Source organism: Gallinula chloropus, assembly GCF_964237585.1.
Source record: "Gallinula chloropus genome assembly, chromosome: 5".
NCBI lineage: Eukaryota > Metazoa > Chordata > Aves > Gruiformes > Rallidae > Gallinula > Gallinula chloropus.
Window position 1 is genome coordinate 10,464,947 of NC_140090.1, and position 17,447 is coordinate 10,482,393.

The following is a 17,447-nucleotide window of genomic DNA, read 5'->3' on the forward strand; positions in this document are numbered from 1 at the left end:
GACATGTGAAACCTGATGGGGAGCTCTGCAAGAAGAGGAATTTACCCACATGCACAGTTTCAGCACAGACAAGGCACAAGAGCTTCCCTCTGGTTCCAGGTGCATTTCCTCTAGCCTCCTGCTGGTTCATCATTATTTGCTCTTTCCCTGGCTGTACAGGTCCTCCGGGCCTCTTAGCTCTCTTCTCCCATTAACTTATACCCTTCCCTGTGAAGATGAACTATGGAGGTGAGGGGGAGCCATCTTCTTTCTTGCCCTGTTCAGCCCCTGAGACTCTCTGCTTGTTGCAAGCTCTTCTGTCCCGGAGCCTGTCCAGGTCCTAAGCAGAAGACACCCTCACCGCAGCACTGACTTCTGCAACTAATGCACACAACAGAGGTCCCTGGTGTAGACAGTGCATAAGTATTGTAATGGCTTAATCAAAATTAATGTGGAAATTTTAATTACTGTATGAGTTTGGGAGTCTTTGGACAGATGGATTTACCTGCCCTCTACATTCAGGTTGCTCTGAGCATTTGGTTGGTGCACAGGAGCTGGCAGGGGTGAGATTGGCAGGGGACAAGCAGGCAGATGGATACAGCAGCACTCGTGAAGAGCAGAGGGCACAGCCTGGGACCCTGAGTACATGCACTAGCTTATACATCTGTCACACTCCTTGGCTGTGGAAGTAGAGAACTGCTGCTGCTGGACTGTCCTCTGGATTTGTGCAGTCACTGCTGCGTGGAGATGGATGGGAGAGCGGTCATGCACAAAGGACTGTTCCAGGCAGTCTGCAGGCAGTTTTACATGGCGGGTTTGGATGCCAAGGCTGTCTCAGTGGCTGTGTTGTGTGAGCCATAAAAATGGGTCCTTTGGCAGATTCCAGAGCCCGGGAGCCATACAGCACAGACTGGTGGATGCTGACGGCTGTTGTTTTATCAGACGAGGAGAAGGATCTGTTCTTTTCCACAAAGGCACGATGTTTGTTTTTCACATAAGCGCTGCCTCTCAAGTGTGACTCATTAGTACATAACAAACATAAAAGCTTAACAGGGAGGATAAAGACAACCCTCTGGAGGCCACCCCCACCCAAGCTCACCTGATCTTCTGTACCTAATGGGTCACGCACGTGTCAGCAGCCGGAGAGTACACAGCCCAAGAGTTTTTCTCTTCCTGGCAGCTACTGCAAACAAAAAAAAATCCCTCTCTGTCAGTGCTGCAAAGCCAGGGCAGCTGACCAGCAATTTTTTCTAAGCCAGGTGTGGCTCTTTCCATGGTGGCAATGTGGTCTTTGCATGCCCTGAAAGATGTGACTGAGAAATGGCAGTCCCGGCAGGTGGGAGGCAGAGGATGGACAGGGAGGAAAGGAGGGGCTGGGTGCTCTACAGAAGGGATCTGAGGGCAAGGAAAAGGGCAGTGTGCTCTGCCCCATGGTGTGGGTATGGCCATTGCACGCTTTGCTTCCTTGGCTGCTGGCTGGTGATGTGTAGGCACTCTGTACTGTTCGGTGTGTGGGGTAAATTGGGTGGGTATGGGTATGGGATAGGGCCAGTCCAGGCAGGCTGGAGCTGGGCCTGGAAGGACACCACACAGTTCTCACTGCCAGCTCATGGCCTTATCATGCTCCAGCTTAAAATCAGTTGGGCTGTTTTCCCCCCTCCTCTCCTACTGAGGAGCTGTTGAGACTGTTACTCCTCTCACAGTGAGAGTTCTCCTCATTTCATAACCCCTCTGTGCCCATACCCAACTTAGAGCTATCTGCTCTAGCTCAAGCACTGTCTATAAATGTGAACGATTCTTCTCCCCTGGTGCTTATTGTCCCTCTCTTCCTGCCTTAAACCCCAAATTTATTACAAACCCCCTCTTATTACAAAGAGGAATCAGGTCCTTTCATTTTGCCAAGCTCAGCAAGACACACTCTCTTACCTCCTCTTTTCTATTCCTCTGATTATCCGGATGGCACTTCTCTGTACCTGTTCCAGAGTGAATTCAGGCTTGCTAAGCACCGATAGCCTGAATGATGCCCTCAAATCTCAGCAGGATTTTACTTGGTGCCTCCTATTTATTTACTCATTGTTCCTGGAAATACACAGCTGCTATGTGTAAGGCTGCATTTACCTTTTCAGTAACTACATTGGGCACGTGGCTCTTCCTCTTCTGTTGTTCACAGTGGCTAGGTTTTAATTTACAGCAGAAATGTTACCTATCTCTCAGTGCACGAACCTGCCTTTCACACTGTTACATTGCAGCCCACGTCTGTTATTAGGGCATAACAATGGTATAATTCTTCCTGTAGGATTTCCTCCCTATTGAAAACGCCTCCCAACTTTGTCATGAGCAAATTTCATTACCCCACTCCTCATTTTCTGTGCTGAGCTAACTAATGGAATTATTCAGTAAGACCAGTTCCTCCAGTCCCATAATTCTGCTATCAGCCCCATCAGTAGTTTTCACCCCCTCATGCTAGTTTCCTTCAGCACGGTGCAGTTCTTATGTTAATCCTCATCTTCTTGAGTTTAACTAATAATTTTCCAAGTACTATCAAATCAAATGCTTTACCAAAGTCCAGGCTGATAAGATTTATTAGTTTTCCCTTGTCCACAAATGCAATTATCTTATCAAAGCAAGCTATTGGGTTAGTCTACATATAACATACCTAGCCTGCACTTTAACCCATTTTCTGCTTCCCTCCATGCCTTTTGTTACTCACAGCTCATGTTTGCTCTAAAAAACCTATAGATTTTGTGCTAAAAAATCCATAGATTTCAGTGCTGGAGATTATTCAGCCTTCAGAAGCGAAGGGAAAGAGCTGTTGAGATTTGGGGGTGGGGAGGGTGTTGCCTGCAGCAGTTCTCATAGCTGTGCCCTTTAGGCCATGAAGTGTGCAGCCTCAGCTCTCTGGGGTCACACTGTCTTACTTACAGGCATGGAAGGAACCTTTGCCTTTTCGGTATCTACCTGCTTCTTACTGTTGGTGACCCTCCCCTTCGTTTTCTTTCTAGTCATGCAGCAAAACCCCTTTTGTTCTGTTTTCCTTCCCTGTGCAGGCCCAATTTGGTCTGATTTTGAGCTGTAATTTAATTTTGGATGTGAGAAAGATAGATTTCTCTGTACATTACTCACTTCTGTTTGTCACTAGGCTTTCTGCCTATCCCTAAGATGTCCTGCCGTATGCAGGTGTATGAAGCTATGGGTAATATTCTCCCTTATTTTGTCTGATCTCTTTGGAGAGAAGTAAGATTCAGGGAGCCTCTTCTCTTCTTGGGATGCCTTGGGAGCAAAGCACAATGAGAATTTCTCTCTGCTGAGGGTGGTGACCCAACAGCGTCACTCCTCCGCATCGCTTTGAAAACAAACTTCAGACTTTAAGGAAAGAAGAGCTGAAAATCAAGTGGGTTTATATTTTTTCAAAACCTTGTGGACTGACGTCTGCAGGACTCAGACCTTTAGTGTTCTCCTCAGTGGAGTTAAGGTTGGAGGGGGTCTGGAGTTTAGAACAAGGGTTTCTGAGTTCAGCCTCAGTGTGCAAGAGGAGCCCACTTTTTTGTGAGCATCCACAGAAGGTTTCCTCTGCCTGAGGTCTCCAGACCCTTAAAAACCTACTGCTTTGTCCTGGTTTAACCCCAGCCCCCTACCCAAACCACGAGCACTGTACCTGACCCCCACCTTATACCAGACAGCCTGGTGAATGGCTCTAACATCAAAATTACTTGTTTTCCTCTGGAAAATGTTTGTACATAACTTTCCCTGAATTATTTCCTAAATGGAAGTTTTGCATGGTTTTAAATGTACGTGTGTGTGTGTATATAAACACCCAATTATTGTATGCTTAATTACTTTCAATTATAGGCAGCAACTAATAACCATTTATACTGAGGTGGCATGCAATATCTCAAAGCAGCTCTTCCAAGATGTTAGGTACAAATGAATAATGTCAGTTCATGTCCCTGAGAGCTGACAGGCCAAATTACTTACAGCTTTACAGCTTCCAATGGACTTCTTGCAGTCTGGTTTTACTGACTCATGGGATCTGGAAAACAAATCAACAGTGAAGTTTTTACTCCCCTCGTTTTATTTAGTTGAGTTCTCTGCTGCAGGTTCTGATCGGATTATATAGGAGGAAGGGTTTTTTCAGACTTAAATTAGTTCTTCTGAATGGTACTTAGCAGAAAATGAGACTGGAATTTAGCTCTATAGAAATCTAGGTAATTGCTAGTAATTTAAGGAATTCAAGCAGAACAGACTGGGAGGCCAACTGGAAATCATCTGTACGCTCCAGGGCTTTCTGTAGCCTGGTGGAGGTTTGCAGGAGAAGCAACAGGACTGTAGCAGAACCAAAAAAGCACTCACTAGAAGAAAGTACTGGTAACTTAAGAGTTAGTTTTCTATAAAACAGAAGTCAAACCCCAGGCAACAGACCTGCAAAAACCTTCCAGAATCCAAATATACCTACTCTGTAGGCAGTACAGGCTGTGATGAGATGGAAGGATGTCATTTGGTAGTTATGAAGTGGATGCTGAATGGGTTAGGGTGTGCAAATACCAGTAGATGTGGCAATGAGAAGACCTCAGTGTCAGTATCCCACAAGCAGAGCTTATACAGAAACACAGCAGTCAAATTTTGAAGGACGTGTTTGTGCACAAAAATTACCAAGTGCTTTGCCTTGGTTTCCAAACTGATCTTGTTACCATGATACACCTGGAAGTGGCATTTGCCTGAGATAACAAGAAGCTAAACATGATAATGGGGATCTGCAGCAGATGGAGAGATACTCATGTTGCTATAGAAACCATGCAGAAAGAGTGTGTAGGAGTAAAGTGTGGCACAAAAAAGCTTCTAGGAGAAGGGGCTAGTGACTGAAGAACTGAATTTGCTCATCAGTTGTTAAGGTCAGTTGAGACATGAATAAAGACACATTAGCTTTTCAAGGAATTGAGAGTGATGGAGGAAAGGAGTCCTAATGCTGAGCTGCAGAACAGCTGAAGGCATCAATGCCATGTCGTGACACGGAGTAGGGCAGAAAAAGTCTTTGGAGAAAGGCTGCAGATGGTCATGAGGCAGATGAGGAAGCTGGGAAGCCTCACAACCATGGCACATGCTCCCCTTGCGTTAGCTGGGCACACACCAGACCCAGGCTGGTGGTAAGGGGATGTGCTCTCTTTGGCCTCCTCTTCTCTCCCTGCAGCAGGTCATGCTCTGGGGCCACGCAGCCTTGTTCATTGGGTACTCACTTCCTCTCCCCATGTGGAGAATCTGTTGAGTGGTCCTGCAGTGCTGACGACTCCTTGATGGACTCATATGTGGCTACATTTATTGAAGGTAGAGTCAGGCCTTAAGCAGACAAAGGAGTGTTTTTGAATTCCCCACACAGAGTCACAAGGTTGGAAAAGATCTTTAAGATCAAGTCCAATTGTTCTTGTCCTATCACGTCCTAGGGTACATATCCCTAAGTAACAGATCTACCCTTTTTTTTAAACACATCCAGGGATGGTGACTCAACCCTCTCCCTGGGCAGCCTGTTCCAGGCAAAAGGCTTGAGTGGGGGCCTATGTGGAGGAGTTTTCATCCTCTGTTGGGGTGAGTAACATGACAGAAAAGATCCCCTTGAGCTTGAGGAATGAGGACCCCTGGGGACTCTTAAAGCAAGGCAGAAGGCAAGCCCTCCCATGGTGCAGAAGGCTCAGACAGAGATGACAGTCTCCAGCCATTGCCCTTTGTGCTAGAACAGCCTGCACTCCGTGGCAGCGGTGGTGAGGCAATACCCTGAGCTCTCTGACTGCTCAAAAGTCAGAGAGAAAAGGGCAGGGAGGTGTGAATGGAGCAAGCAGAAGGCTGGTGTTTTTAGAAGACCCAGGACACACACATGGCTGTCAGCAGCAGCTCCAGCAGACTGCCAGATTAAAGCCGTGCCTGCTTCCAGAAACCACGCTGGGCAGATGTGCAAGAACAGGCAAAGGGATTGAGATGAGTGTTTGTTGGTGCTGTAGCTACAGAAATGTCTCAAACTCTGGTCAAAACATGGTTATCTCCTTCTGCTGCTTGTGAGCTGCCTTTCCAGAACAGCCTTTAGTTGGTTCAGGGACTTGGAGATCCCTGCCAAGACTGGGAGCAAGTGCTTTAATCCCAGGCCACAGGGCTGGGTAATGGGCAGATGTGTAGGCTGTTGAGGTCTGAAAGATAAAAGGCAACACAAGTGTGCTGGTTGGAATACACCAGTGTGGAGAAGGATGGGACTGCCATGGTCTCTGCTCTCCTGTGATGACTGATGAGCAGCAGTTTCCAGCACTCCCAGTTTCCAGCCTGACTGAGCCTTTGCTGCTGCCCCGATTTACATTTCCACATCTGGATGGCGTTGGTGTGATGCAATGCTGGAGCCTGGGGCATGACTCAATGCAAAGGCACAGCAGGGGCAACTGGCAATGGTGCCAAATGTGAGTGGGAAGGACGTGAATGGGTTGTGGGCGGCTGGGAAAACTTTATAGGCAATGTGAGCTGCTCCGTGTGTGAGCCTGGTGCTTCCAGCTGGATCTGCATTACAGCAGGATTCTGTGACAAGGGAAATCAGGGGATGACTGACAGTGACCAAAAAGCCCACATGACAAAAGCTTTTGACCCCTAAGATGGCAGAAGGACTGCTGAATGACCATTAGAAGCAAGCAGTGGGGATCCTGCATGTCAAACAGAGCAGTGTCTCATGTGCATGCTAAGTTACAGCAAAGGCTCAGACCCAGTGAGCGACACCTGCACAGCACCAAAATCAAGGCCTTGTGTCAAATGATCACTACAGTGTAAAAGCCTCTGCAAGCTGAAATGATCCCTGCTACATTTACTTGACCTTAATGGCCACTTTCACTTGCAGTCAGGAGAACACAGCTCAGTATGCTGAAGGAGAAAGGCTGTTCTTTTAAACAGAGTTCCTCTCTTGTTCTTGTGTCACAGCATCTACAGTTTTAGCAGGTTTTTTTTACTTTTATTCTAAATAAGAGTAGGAAGCTCTTTCAAGTTCATTACCTAGAAGAGCCCAGAAAACATGAAATATCTCCCAGACTATTAATAAACTCAAGTATCAGTGGCCTTGAGAAAGAATCTAACCCTAGGAGCCATTGGTTGTACAATTAACAGACGTGGCTGTGAAGCACGATCAGCCATGTCACTTTGCTGGCCGTTATCTCATTAGCCAGCAGCTCCCCCAGTTCAGCAATGATGATGAAAAAACACACTCCTGGTGCCATGAAGGCAGGCTGCACCTCTGGCTTTCCTTTCCCAGGGTTGATGCTTTCCCTTCCCATGCCTGTAGAGGATGTAGTTCCCTTTGCAGAGAGCAGCAGCAATTGCTTACCTTCTGTGGACCAGCTACTAGAGGAGGACACAGGTTTAAAACTGCATTAAACTTGGTCTCATCCAAAGATACTTATTAGGTCAAGTAGAAAATCCTGTCTGAGCAACAAGGGAGTGGTAGAACACTTGTGTCTTCATTTCTATGAAAAAAAACCCCACATTTTTTAAGCACAGAGGTGATGAAAAATATGCTGGATTTTAGAGCTTTGCTATTTGAACATGGATAGATCTTGCTGCTCTGAAGAAATGAAACTGATCTGAAGAGATGCTCAGCATGTGTAGTCAGACTAGAAGCTTTGGAAGAAATCAGCAAGTGGCACATGTTTTTGATCAGATCCTGGACAATTTCCTAAAATTAACAGAATGAAAAATGAGGGTAAATTTGGCAAATTTGCTTTAACGTAAGTTAGAAAATATGATCCACTCCAGCTTGCAGCCATAATGAGGCCTACAAGGATTTGAGCTGACAAATGCTGATGAAAGTGTGTTACCCTTTGCAGGCTTTCCTCCACCAGATCTGCAACTGCTCCTCAGTTCTTTCTCTGGACCTAGAAATCACAGCAAGTAGCAATGCTCCAGCACGGTGGGGGGGGGACGACAAGGGACTGCTGTGGGACCCCAGCTCTCTCCCTCTGCGCTGCTTGCAAGCACCAGGTTGGGATTTCAGTCATTTTGAGCCACTGAGCTAAAACTGGGGAAGGAGACTGAGGACAGTGAAGCTGAAGGCACGTTGTAATAAGTAGTGACCATAAACTAAAGATAAAAGGCAGTTTGAACAGTAAGCCTTTAGCTACGTGGTTAAGCTGTTAGCTTTTCTATGCCATTAAGTGTTTAGTCAATGCCATCTTACGACAGCCTCTGGTACTGCCAGTGCAGCACATTATTTTAAGAGAAAAAAGCAAATGAACGGGGGAAGCAAATCTGAGTTTGCCCCCTGTGCTTGGGGACCAGATACTGAAGGGCTGCAGAAACATGTGGTAAGGGCTGCTGTCCTGTCTCCGGTATTGGAGAAGTCCCCACTGGGGTCAATGTCCTACATCCCATTCATTGTGTTCACCTAAGGTTAAGCCATGTGTCTGTTGGGACCGGTTGTCCTCAAGCAGGGGGGAAGAAATCAACCACAGAAGTGGGATTCTTGCCTGCGTTGCTTTTGCTGCAAACTTTCCCAGGAAAATTGTGGTGCTGTTGCCATGCACTACAATGCAATATGTTTATGTTATATTTTCAGCTAAATGTCAAGTGATGGTCAGAGGAGGGACTAACATGTTTGGAGGGCAAAGGAATACAGTTCTTGCCAAAATTTTCTTCAATGGACAACCTTGGCTCTACTGATTTGTTTGTTCCCACAGGAGAAAAATGCAGTTGAAAAAGCCCTTTGTTCTTCTGCAGCAAGTGTGCTTCTTAAACTCCAGCCATGGGGGATATTATGCTTGTGCAGTGGTAATATATATCTCTAAGAGAGATTACAGGCATAGGTGCAACAGGCAGTCCTCGCTTAGGATCTGTTAGCTGAGATTATGTGTGTGGCAAGGGCGGATGGATATGGGTTAATTTAGAGCTGTATTAAAGTTTACAAATATCATTTAAAGACATGATGCTCATGAAGTGCTATCCTCATTTGATGGCCAATGGCAAAGTTGTTTTCACTGTCACGGGGAAAGTGGGAACATACCAGTGGGAGATGGAGAAGCTGGGGCATGGGGCATGAAGATGCTGCCAGTGGGGTGCACTGGAGAGATAAACCACTTTTCTGAAAAATGTTTGCCTTTACATTTTTGCTGCTATGAGAATTCTCATATAATGGCTGTTCACAATATTACAGGTGTATAATAATAAAAGAGCTGGAGAGAGCAGGGATGTGGGGCAGAGCTGCAACCTCACTAGGCATGGCCATATCTGATTCTGCCCTCCTCTTCTTCGTGTGCTGATTGATTAAAGCCAGAAAGAGTATCCTCTGCCCCTGATTTTAAGAAATAACATACTCAGTCAACTATGCTTCAGCTGTCCAGAAGCCAAGCCTAGCCCAAAAGACCACACACAACTGAACCAAGCTCAGAGACAGCTCTACGGCCATGCTGCGAAGGAGTAAGACCTGCTTAGCTGCTGTCCCTATGCAATAACGGAAGGCAAAATGTTATTTCCCCTCCTGGGCAGGACGCGCCCTGGCTGCGTTTGGTGAGCGGGCGGATGAGCGTGGCCCTGTTTTACCGCGTGTGGCACTGCTCAGCCAGATCCCAGCCAAGGGCTTCCGCGTCCCCGCTTGTAACAATCTGTACACAACGCAGCGTGGGTCCCTAGCTCTTTCTTATCCCTCTCGTTTCTTCAGGACATGGTGCTTGTAGCCATGAGTTTTAAATCACTTTAAAGGCGTGCTGTTGCTTTAAGAGCGGTAGGAGCAGGGAGCGGCCTAGCGTGGGCACTGTTGCCCGCACTAAAGATGGCGGCGGCGCTGACCCGGAAGAGGCGGCCGGGCTGGGCCGCGGGGTGAAGGAGGGCGGGTTTCTCTCGCCCGCCGCGGCCGTGCGGGGAGCTGAGCTTAGCCGCTCGGGGCGTGGGGGTGCCGGCAGCCGCTGCCATCGCAGCCCGCATGGGACGGGCGCGGCCGGGGTCCGGCGCGGCTTGAGCGGGGCCGCTGGGGCGGGCTCCCTCCCTCCCCGGCAGGCGGCCCGCCCTGGGCCGGGGGCGCCCCTGAGGGGGTGGGGAGCCTCGGCGCCATGCAGTGCGCGGACCCCGCGGCGGCCATGAAGGGGCCGGAGGGTGAGGGCAAGGCGGAGCAGCAGCAGCAGCAGCCGCCGCCGCCGGCAGGACAGAGCGGCGGCAAGAGCGGCGGGGGCCGCGGCGCCAAGGGCTGGCAGTACAGGTGGGCACGGCGGGCCGGGCCGGGGGCGGCGGGGTGAGGTGAGGGTCTGCGGGCTCGGGAGCCGCCGGCGCCGCGGTGCCCGGCTTGGAGCGGGCATGAGGCACTGGAGACGCCCGTGTTCCCCTCACGGGGGCTGCCCACGCCCTGTCTGCCCGGGGCTCGGGGTCGTCGGCGCGGTTGTCCCGGCTTTAGACGCCTTCCCTCGGCGTCAGACCCTTTGCGGGGCACGGGGCGGGGGGACGGGCGGGGGTACGGACGGACGGACACCTCCTCCGGCTTAACCCGGTCGTTGGCTCTCCCCTTTTCGGGCCCTTTCGGCGCGGCGGGCGGCACACGGGCTGGCTGTCAGTGGGCTCCAGCAAGCGTGTGCCTGGGTGCGAGCACAAAGCCCCGCGGCCGGGCTGCAGGCGCTGCCGGGGGCTGTGCCTTCGCGCCTGCCTTTTACCTCGGGCTTCTCCCTCGCACAACGTGGAGACCGGCTTCAAAGTTGCCCAAGGTGCTCCGTCCCTTTCCAGCCTTTCCCAAAAGCTGAACTTTGCGCCAAGTATTTGCTCGGTGTGTCTTCTTTAAGAACTTAATGGCAGGGTTTGGAGGGGAGGAGGGGTGTGGGTGTTTAATTTTATTGATGCTTTCTGTTTGTTGCCGATAGCAAAACTCGGAGCAGGCACAGAGTTTCTCTCTTATCTGACTTATTTTAAGAATCGCTGTGCTTAGCAGAAAGCGGGGTGGTTACTCAGGCACAGCAGACACAGCAGAAAGAGAGCGGAGGCAGCGGGAGAAGCCGAGCACGCAGCCTTAGTTTGAAATGAATTCCCACTCAAGTGCTTCCTCTGAATGACCTGCCCGTGCATTTGAGAGATTCGGGGGGGGGGGGAGGGGGATTCCACACGCTTCTTTCTGATGTGGTTTCTGGTTGAAAGAGTTTCCACTCACACACTGACAGTGGGCTGTCTAAGGCATCGCTTGAGACTTCCCAATCTCTGCTTTTAGGTCTCTCATCCTTGACTGGAGTTCTGCCATGTTGCTGTTGAAAGTGCCGCTGTTATGTGAAGTTTGCACACTTCTCCTTCCAATGGAGAATCTCCAAAGCTGTCATCTGCCAGCCCAGATGGACTGGCTTGCTGTTTCCTGCGTGTTGGGGAGACAGCAAAACCAGAGTGTGGTACATCTGTGTGAGCTGCACGGGATGGGAGGGCCATCAGATGGCTTAGGCAAGCGAGCGCCCAGGCTGTGCAGGCACTCAGAGCCTGGTGGCTTTAATAGGGAGCGAACAGCTCGATTGTCACAGAGATTCTGGGTCATGAGTAATTTACCTTTCCGGTGACTAGCACAGGAAGGAAGAGTAGTGATTTCAGGGCCAGTATTTCAGACTTCTAATGGGGAATGCTGCTTGTCAGATGGAGTTATCGGTTGTCCTCTCTGCTGTTTCCAGTCACTCTTTAAACTTTGGTTTTTAATCTGTGGGTTCAGTATAAATATGGATTTTCTAATTAAAATTGCTGTTACTGTGACCAAGCACCTACTGTCTGTGTGAAACCCAGGACTCAGCAATCAAAAAGGAAAAGTATTCTGTATTTTTATGTGAAATCAGAGGCAGCAGAAGGGATGAGAGACCTGATTTGCCTGAAGCCCTTTTTGCTGTAGCACAGGTCAGTGCTGTGCAGTGAAATTCTGCTATCCTTCCAAGTGTTTTGTTTCTTCTTTCAGTGCTGTGTCTTGTAGGGCAGAAGTTGAACTGCCTGATAGCCAGTGAGTGATAGGCGGTTTTGTGGCTTGGCAGCTCTGAGGGGAAACTGTCCACATTACTCCTTGCAGCTATCAATATCTGGTTTAATTTGCTCTAATACTCTAGTGCAAGTTATTTTGTCTTTTTTATGTGATGTTCTTTCTAGCTCACTGGGACAAGGTGAATTATTCTAATTATTGTGGACACTTGAGGTGTCCTCACTGTCAATCTCTGTTCTGTTGGAAATCAATTATTTACCCCCTCGTTTGTCTCTACTCCTAATTACCCACAAATTAACACTTTCCCCCCTCTGGCTCCCTCGGAAGTTCTCTCAAATGGGATGCTGCAGCTTAGTCTTCACTTTGTGGGTTCTTTTTGTTCTAAAATGTATTTGACAAAAGAGACACCCCTCTAATAATAAATCAGTGTCCAAAGTATGGAGTTTAGAAACAGACTTGGTGGGAGCTTATGGTGGAAGTTTGGTCTTTAACTTCAGTAGTATGGAGTGTGAGCATCACCCAGTTATGCAAGTGGGATCCTGAAGTACTTGCTCAGCATGGACTGCAGCTGGTGCAGAAGTGTAGCTCTGTAGGTGGTGAACCATCGTATCAAACCAGCTGTAGCACAGTTGTCAGGCAAATGGGACAGCAGGTACTTGATACATTAATGCTCCAAATGGGGAATTACGATTATAAAATATAAAAAATAAATTTCCAGCACTGCTGGAACCTGAAAGGATGAAAACTGAATCTTTCAGGGAGGTGGAAACTAACACAAATGCATGTCTAAAAAATAAGACAAATAATCAGAAAGTCTATCTTTATATTTTTTTTTTTTTTTTTGTGGGGAAATAATAGGAATGCTTTTGAATAGCCCTGATAGAGGTAGACCAAACTTGTAGTAGGGACAAGAGGATGGCCAGAGGCTGCCAGGCACTTCCAATGATGTGGAGATACAGCTGAGCCCCTTTGCAGACTTTCTGCTTGCAGCCTGTGTGCAGTGAGCTCAGGCAGCCAGCACAGCAGTGCCTCCTTTCAAATTTCACAGGGCTCAGTTTCTTCAGAGGGCAGGAAGGTCCTTTTTTTTTTTTTTTTTTTTAAAAAAAAACTTAATAGACATTACTACTTCTTAAGAAACTGCTCCTCTAGACATCTGTCATGAAATTATCCCGTTCACTTATGAATATATGATCAGGCTCAGAGCGTGTCTGAGAGCAACCACCTCTCTGCTGCATTTTCCTGGCTGGGGTCAGGGGTAGAAGATAAAGAGAGCCTGGGAGGCTGTGCTGCACACTAGGCTCTGTATCCCTGCTTTCATTTAGGAAAAGCAGTTAGTGTGAGATTAGACTTCTGAACAGCTTCAAATTATTAGAGATTGTGTGATAAAGTAATTTAAGGTTCTAATGCTTTCTAAACAGCTGGTTTATTTCCAGTAGTAATCAAGCTAGGAAGTAAGTGCTGCCCCTGGTAAGAATTAGTTGCATTCAGCAGTTCTGCTTTTACTCTTGACCATTTGGGTTTTGCCTTGTTCTAGGTTAAACGGACAGAGTAGTTTCAGAGCAGTGAGAGAGACGGCTTTGGCAGGCACTTCAGTGGCATGTGAGTCAGAGTCACTCAAATAACATGACAAGTTCACAACCAGAAAGCAGAATCTGTGTCTGTGAGCTACATAGAGAGCTGGTCACAATAATGCCAGGGAATCATAACAAGTTGTTCCTGCCTGGCTTGAGGGGCTTTCAGATAGTTTTGAGAGAAATGACTTGAAATAACTGGTTCCCATTTATCTACAGAATCAAAAGTTCAAAGCACTGTGGTTGACTAGAGAAACAAGATTGTCTTTCCCAGTTGGAGACATGCTAATGTGCCATCCTCTGATGTTGTTAGTAGTTCAGTGCTCAGATACATAAATCAATTCAGCTGCTATGAAAAGGATTCCCAGTATCTCTTCCCTTGCTGGTAGAAATACATGTAAAATGTTTGTGAATTTCCCAAATGATTGCTGATTTTTAAGCTTACAAGTTATATTTCAAAACCAATTTCCTTTTCAGTTCAGCTTGTATTTTTGTTTGTTCCTTATGTTCCTTATTTCTGAAATGATTTTAGCATCTGCTGACTATAGATTTAGCCATATATATTTATAAAACGCTATAGAATGTCTCTCTTGCTTTAAGGATGCAAGTTAACTTTAGTTGGCTGTTCTTAAAAGTTCACAGAAGTGCTGCAGGGTTATTCACAGTTGTGAATTAGCATAGAAAAACATGTGGATGAAAGCAGCTTCTGTGGAGAGGAGTCAACTTGTTAGGCTAATACTGTGTCTGTGTCTGCCTCTCTTTTTTTTGTCCCTAGGGGTGACAATGGCAGCAAGAATTCCTGGTGCTGGCTGGCTTCTGCTTGTCATTAGGTTATCAATTTAAGGCAAGATTGTGTTGCAGAATTACTCCGTGTGGGGCTAGAGGGAGAGTTTTGGCTAAAAGAGTGACATTGTATCAGATGTCAAAGGACAACAGACCTGAAGCATGTGGGATGGTCTCAGTCTTCTTTTAAGGGCAGTTGATACTATGTAAGCACTCTTCATCCACACTGAAAAAAGGGAGTAAACAGTTACTGACCTTAATTCAGTCTTCTGTGTGAGCAGGTCAGCGTGTGGTAGCAGGAGAGCTGGTAGCTGAAACAGATGAGTATGTTTTAATTCTGCATCTCAAGATGATCAGGAATTCTTCTTCATAACGTGTTTTAAAGGAAATGCTTATTTCTGAGCTTGATCCCCACTTAACTTGGAGGGTGACTGACAATCCCTTGCACTTCAAACACGTGAAAGCCAGAAGTGTGAGACTGAGCTAGACTGTGGAAGTGCTCATGATTTTTGTTGATGCTGTCTCACAAAAGAGCTCTAATTAGTAGTAATAAAGAGAAGTGTCTGGAAAGTGATACAGTCTTTTTGAGTGGGTGTTGATAAGAATCCTTTCTATTGAGGGTGGCATTGATGTCAGTCTTGGTTGCAAGGAAACAGAGTTTTTGTAGTTCCTATGCATTTTTAGTCCCATTCCAAGTATATTTTATCTCAGGAGGATAAATGTCATCTGTTTAGCCTTTAAAGCTGAAAACAGCTTGGTAGAAATAGCTACAGGAGGTAATGCCAGTACAGTGCTTCATGTTGCAAACCTCTCCCTTGCTGGTCCTCTGTTCTTGTCTCTGAACTTCACTTCCTCAGCATAGTAGCAATGTAAGCATTGAATTCTTGCTTAGGCTGCAGTAGGGTGTGTTAGCTGATCTAATTAAATCTTGACTCTGGAGACCAGGCCAGAATTGAAGTTAAAGTCCCGAGCACTTGATAAGTAGAAGAAAACAACCTTCCCAAGCCTTCATGTAACTGTTAGTGTCGTTCTAGGATGGTTCTCTGTAATGCTGGTACACTGGTACATACTTTTAATTACAGGGATTCACACAATTGTGGGGGTTGGAAGGGACCTCCAGCGATTATTGAGTCCAACCCCCCTGCCAAAGCAGGGTCCCTAGGACAGGTCACACAGGGAGGCATCCAGATGGGTCTTGAATATCTCCAGAGAAGGAGACTCCGCAACCCCCTGGGCAGCCTGTCCCAGGGCTCTGTCACCCTCACCGTGAAGAAGTTCTGCATATTGGTGCAGAACTTCCTGTGCTCCAACTTGAGGCCACTGCCCCTTGTCCTGTCCCCACAGACCACTGAAAAGAGATTGGCCATTTCCCTCTGTCTCCAACACTTCAGCTATTTATAAACATTAATCAGATCCCCTCAGTCTTATAACTCGTTTTCCCTCTGCACTGCTTGAACAAGAATTCTTTGGGACCTATGTGAAATTTTTCTGTATCCAATGGAATTGATGACCCTTCTTTGTGTGCAGCCTTGAGATTTTGTGGTCTTACCTGGGAGCTCTGGCGAGGGCTGTGCCCACTTCAACTTTCCCCTGCTCCTACAGCCCACCCCACCTCCTCAGTTTCCTGCTGTCACAAGAGCCTGATGCCACTGTGATGTCAAGGCACTGGCTGCCAGTGTGGATGGAGCTTCTGCTGCTTCTGCCCTTGTGCTTCTGCTGGCAGCTTTTGGGCTGGTTCTCGGCTCTGATGTTAAGCTTGTGGCAAGATGAGCCCTGATCTTCCTTGCTTCTGTTTCGGGTGATCTGTGGAGATGCCTTGCCACAGCATGGCTCTCAGAAAGCCCTGGCTGCTCGCTTTCAGGCTTGTTGCTGGCCTTTTGAGGAGTGATGAACTTGGCAGAATTTGTCAAGTGGCTGCAGTGAAATTCAGGATTTATTTTTGCAATTTTGTGTACTGTATTCTTTTTTATTAGCAAAAACCAGATTAGGAGAGCTATCACATTTGATATGCTGGAGGGAAATGGCTGAAACACTCAGTGCTTGAAATTCTTATCCTCACTTGAGTCTTTGCTTAAAGAGTATACCATGTTCATAACCCTAATTTAGAAATGCTACAGTTCACATCATTTGCTTGTTAGAATAGACAAGGAGCCTGTATTTAAAGTGCTCAACTGGTTATATCCACCTCAGGATCCATTCTGTGTTATTAAAATGTTAAGGCCATCTTTTACCAAGCTGATTTTACCAGTTGCTAAAGCCCCAAGCACTTCTCAAAAGTCAGGTGAGCCATTCATGTCCACACTTGTGTTTATGATCTGGAAGAATGGGGTTGGAGCAGATGGAAATTCAGATGTGTTGCAAATCAAGAGAAGTAAATCTCTGTGTGAGGGCTAATAAGTAGTTAGGGTTGGGGAAACAGGTTTGGGTAACTTGAAGCTTCATGATGGCTGATGTTTTATAAGGGAACCTGAACCCAATTCCTTAACCAGGTCAGCAAGGGCTGTACTCCTTTCTTCACCCCCCTGGCTCCTCTGTGAGCAGCTGTCAAGAGCACTGTCCCTCTCTTGCTTCTCTGAGTATCCCTGTGTTGAATGAGCAAGCTGTAACACTCTCTGGGGCAGGGGTGACAAATGTGGGAGTTGGTTCTGGCATCCTTACAAGGATACTTGCATTAATACTGGGATATTCATTTAGAGTTCAAATTAAGCTAAATTGAAGAAGCATGAACTTTTGAATAGCTTATAAATATCAAATAATTTGTGCTTTCCACAGAATGGATGTCTGCAGGAGTTAATGACTGTTGCAAATGTCTGTCATTCACTAAATGCAAAGGGTATTTTTCAACTTCACCTTCTCTAATGTAATTATGTAGTAGCAAGTTAATTAAAATTGCCTACAACATTAACATCCTGCTCTGCCACACACGTTCTGTCCCCAGAGAGAAGATGAAAAACAAACTGCATGTGGCTGACCTAATCACACTGCTTAATGCAGCAGCAGCAAGTGCCAGCTGCTGCTGTTAGGTTGTTAGCCTGGGCAGGTTCTTGTGCCATACTCATCGTACCATGAAAATCAGGGCATGTGTGCAAGGCCCCTTGTTTACTTCAGGACGTTGCCTTGACTTGTGCTCTGATCATCTGCCAGTGCCCATGAATTCTTCTTGTCAGGGATCGCTGCCTGCTGGTAGTGCT

General features: G+C 47.1%; 1 protein-coding gene across 1 annotated transcript in view; it reads left to right on the forward strand.

The window, feature by feature from the left end:
- Positions 1-10,031: 10,031 nt before the first annotated feature.
- OSBPL11 (oxysterol binding protein like 11) overlaps positions 10,032-17,447 on the forward strand; it is a gene marked incomplete at its 5' end in the record, with an annotated part of 40,935 nt that continues 33,519 nt past the window's right edge. The window contains one exon of the mRNA XM_084264376.1: positions 10,032-10,177. Coding sequence (XP_084120502.1) covers positions 10,032-10,177 — 146 coding nt within the window. The remainder of the gene's footprint in view (positions 10,178-17,447) is intronic.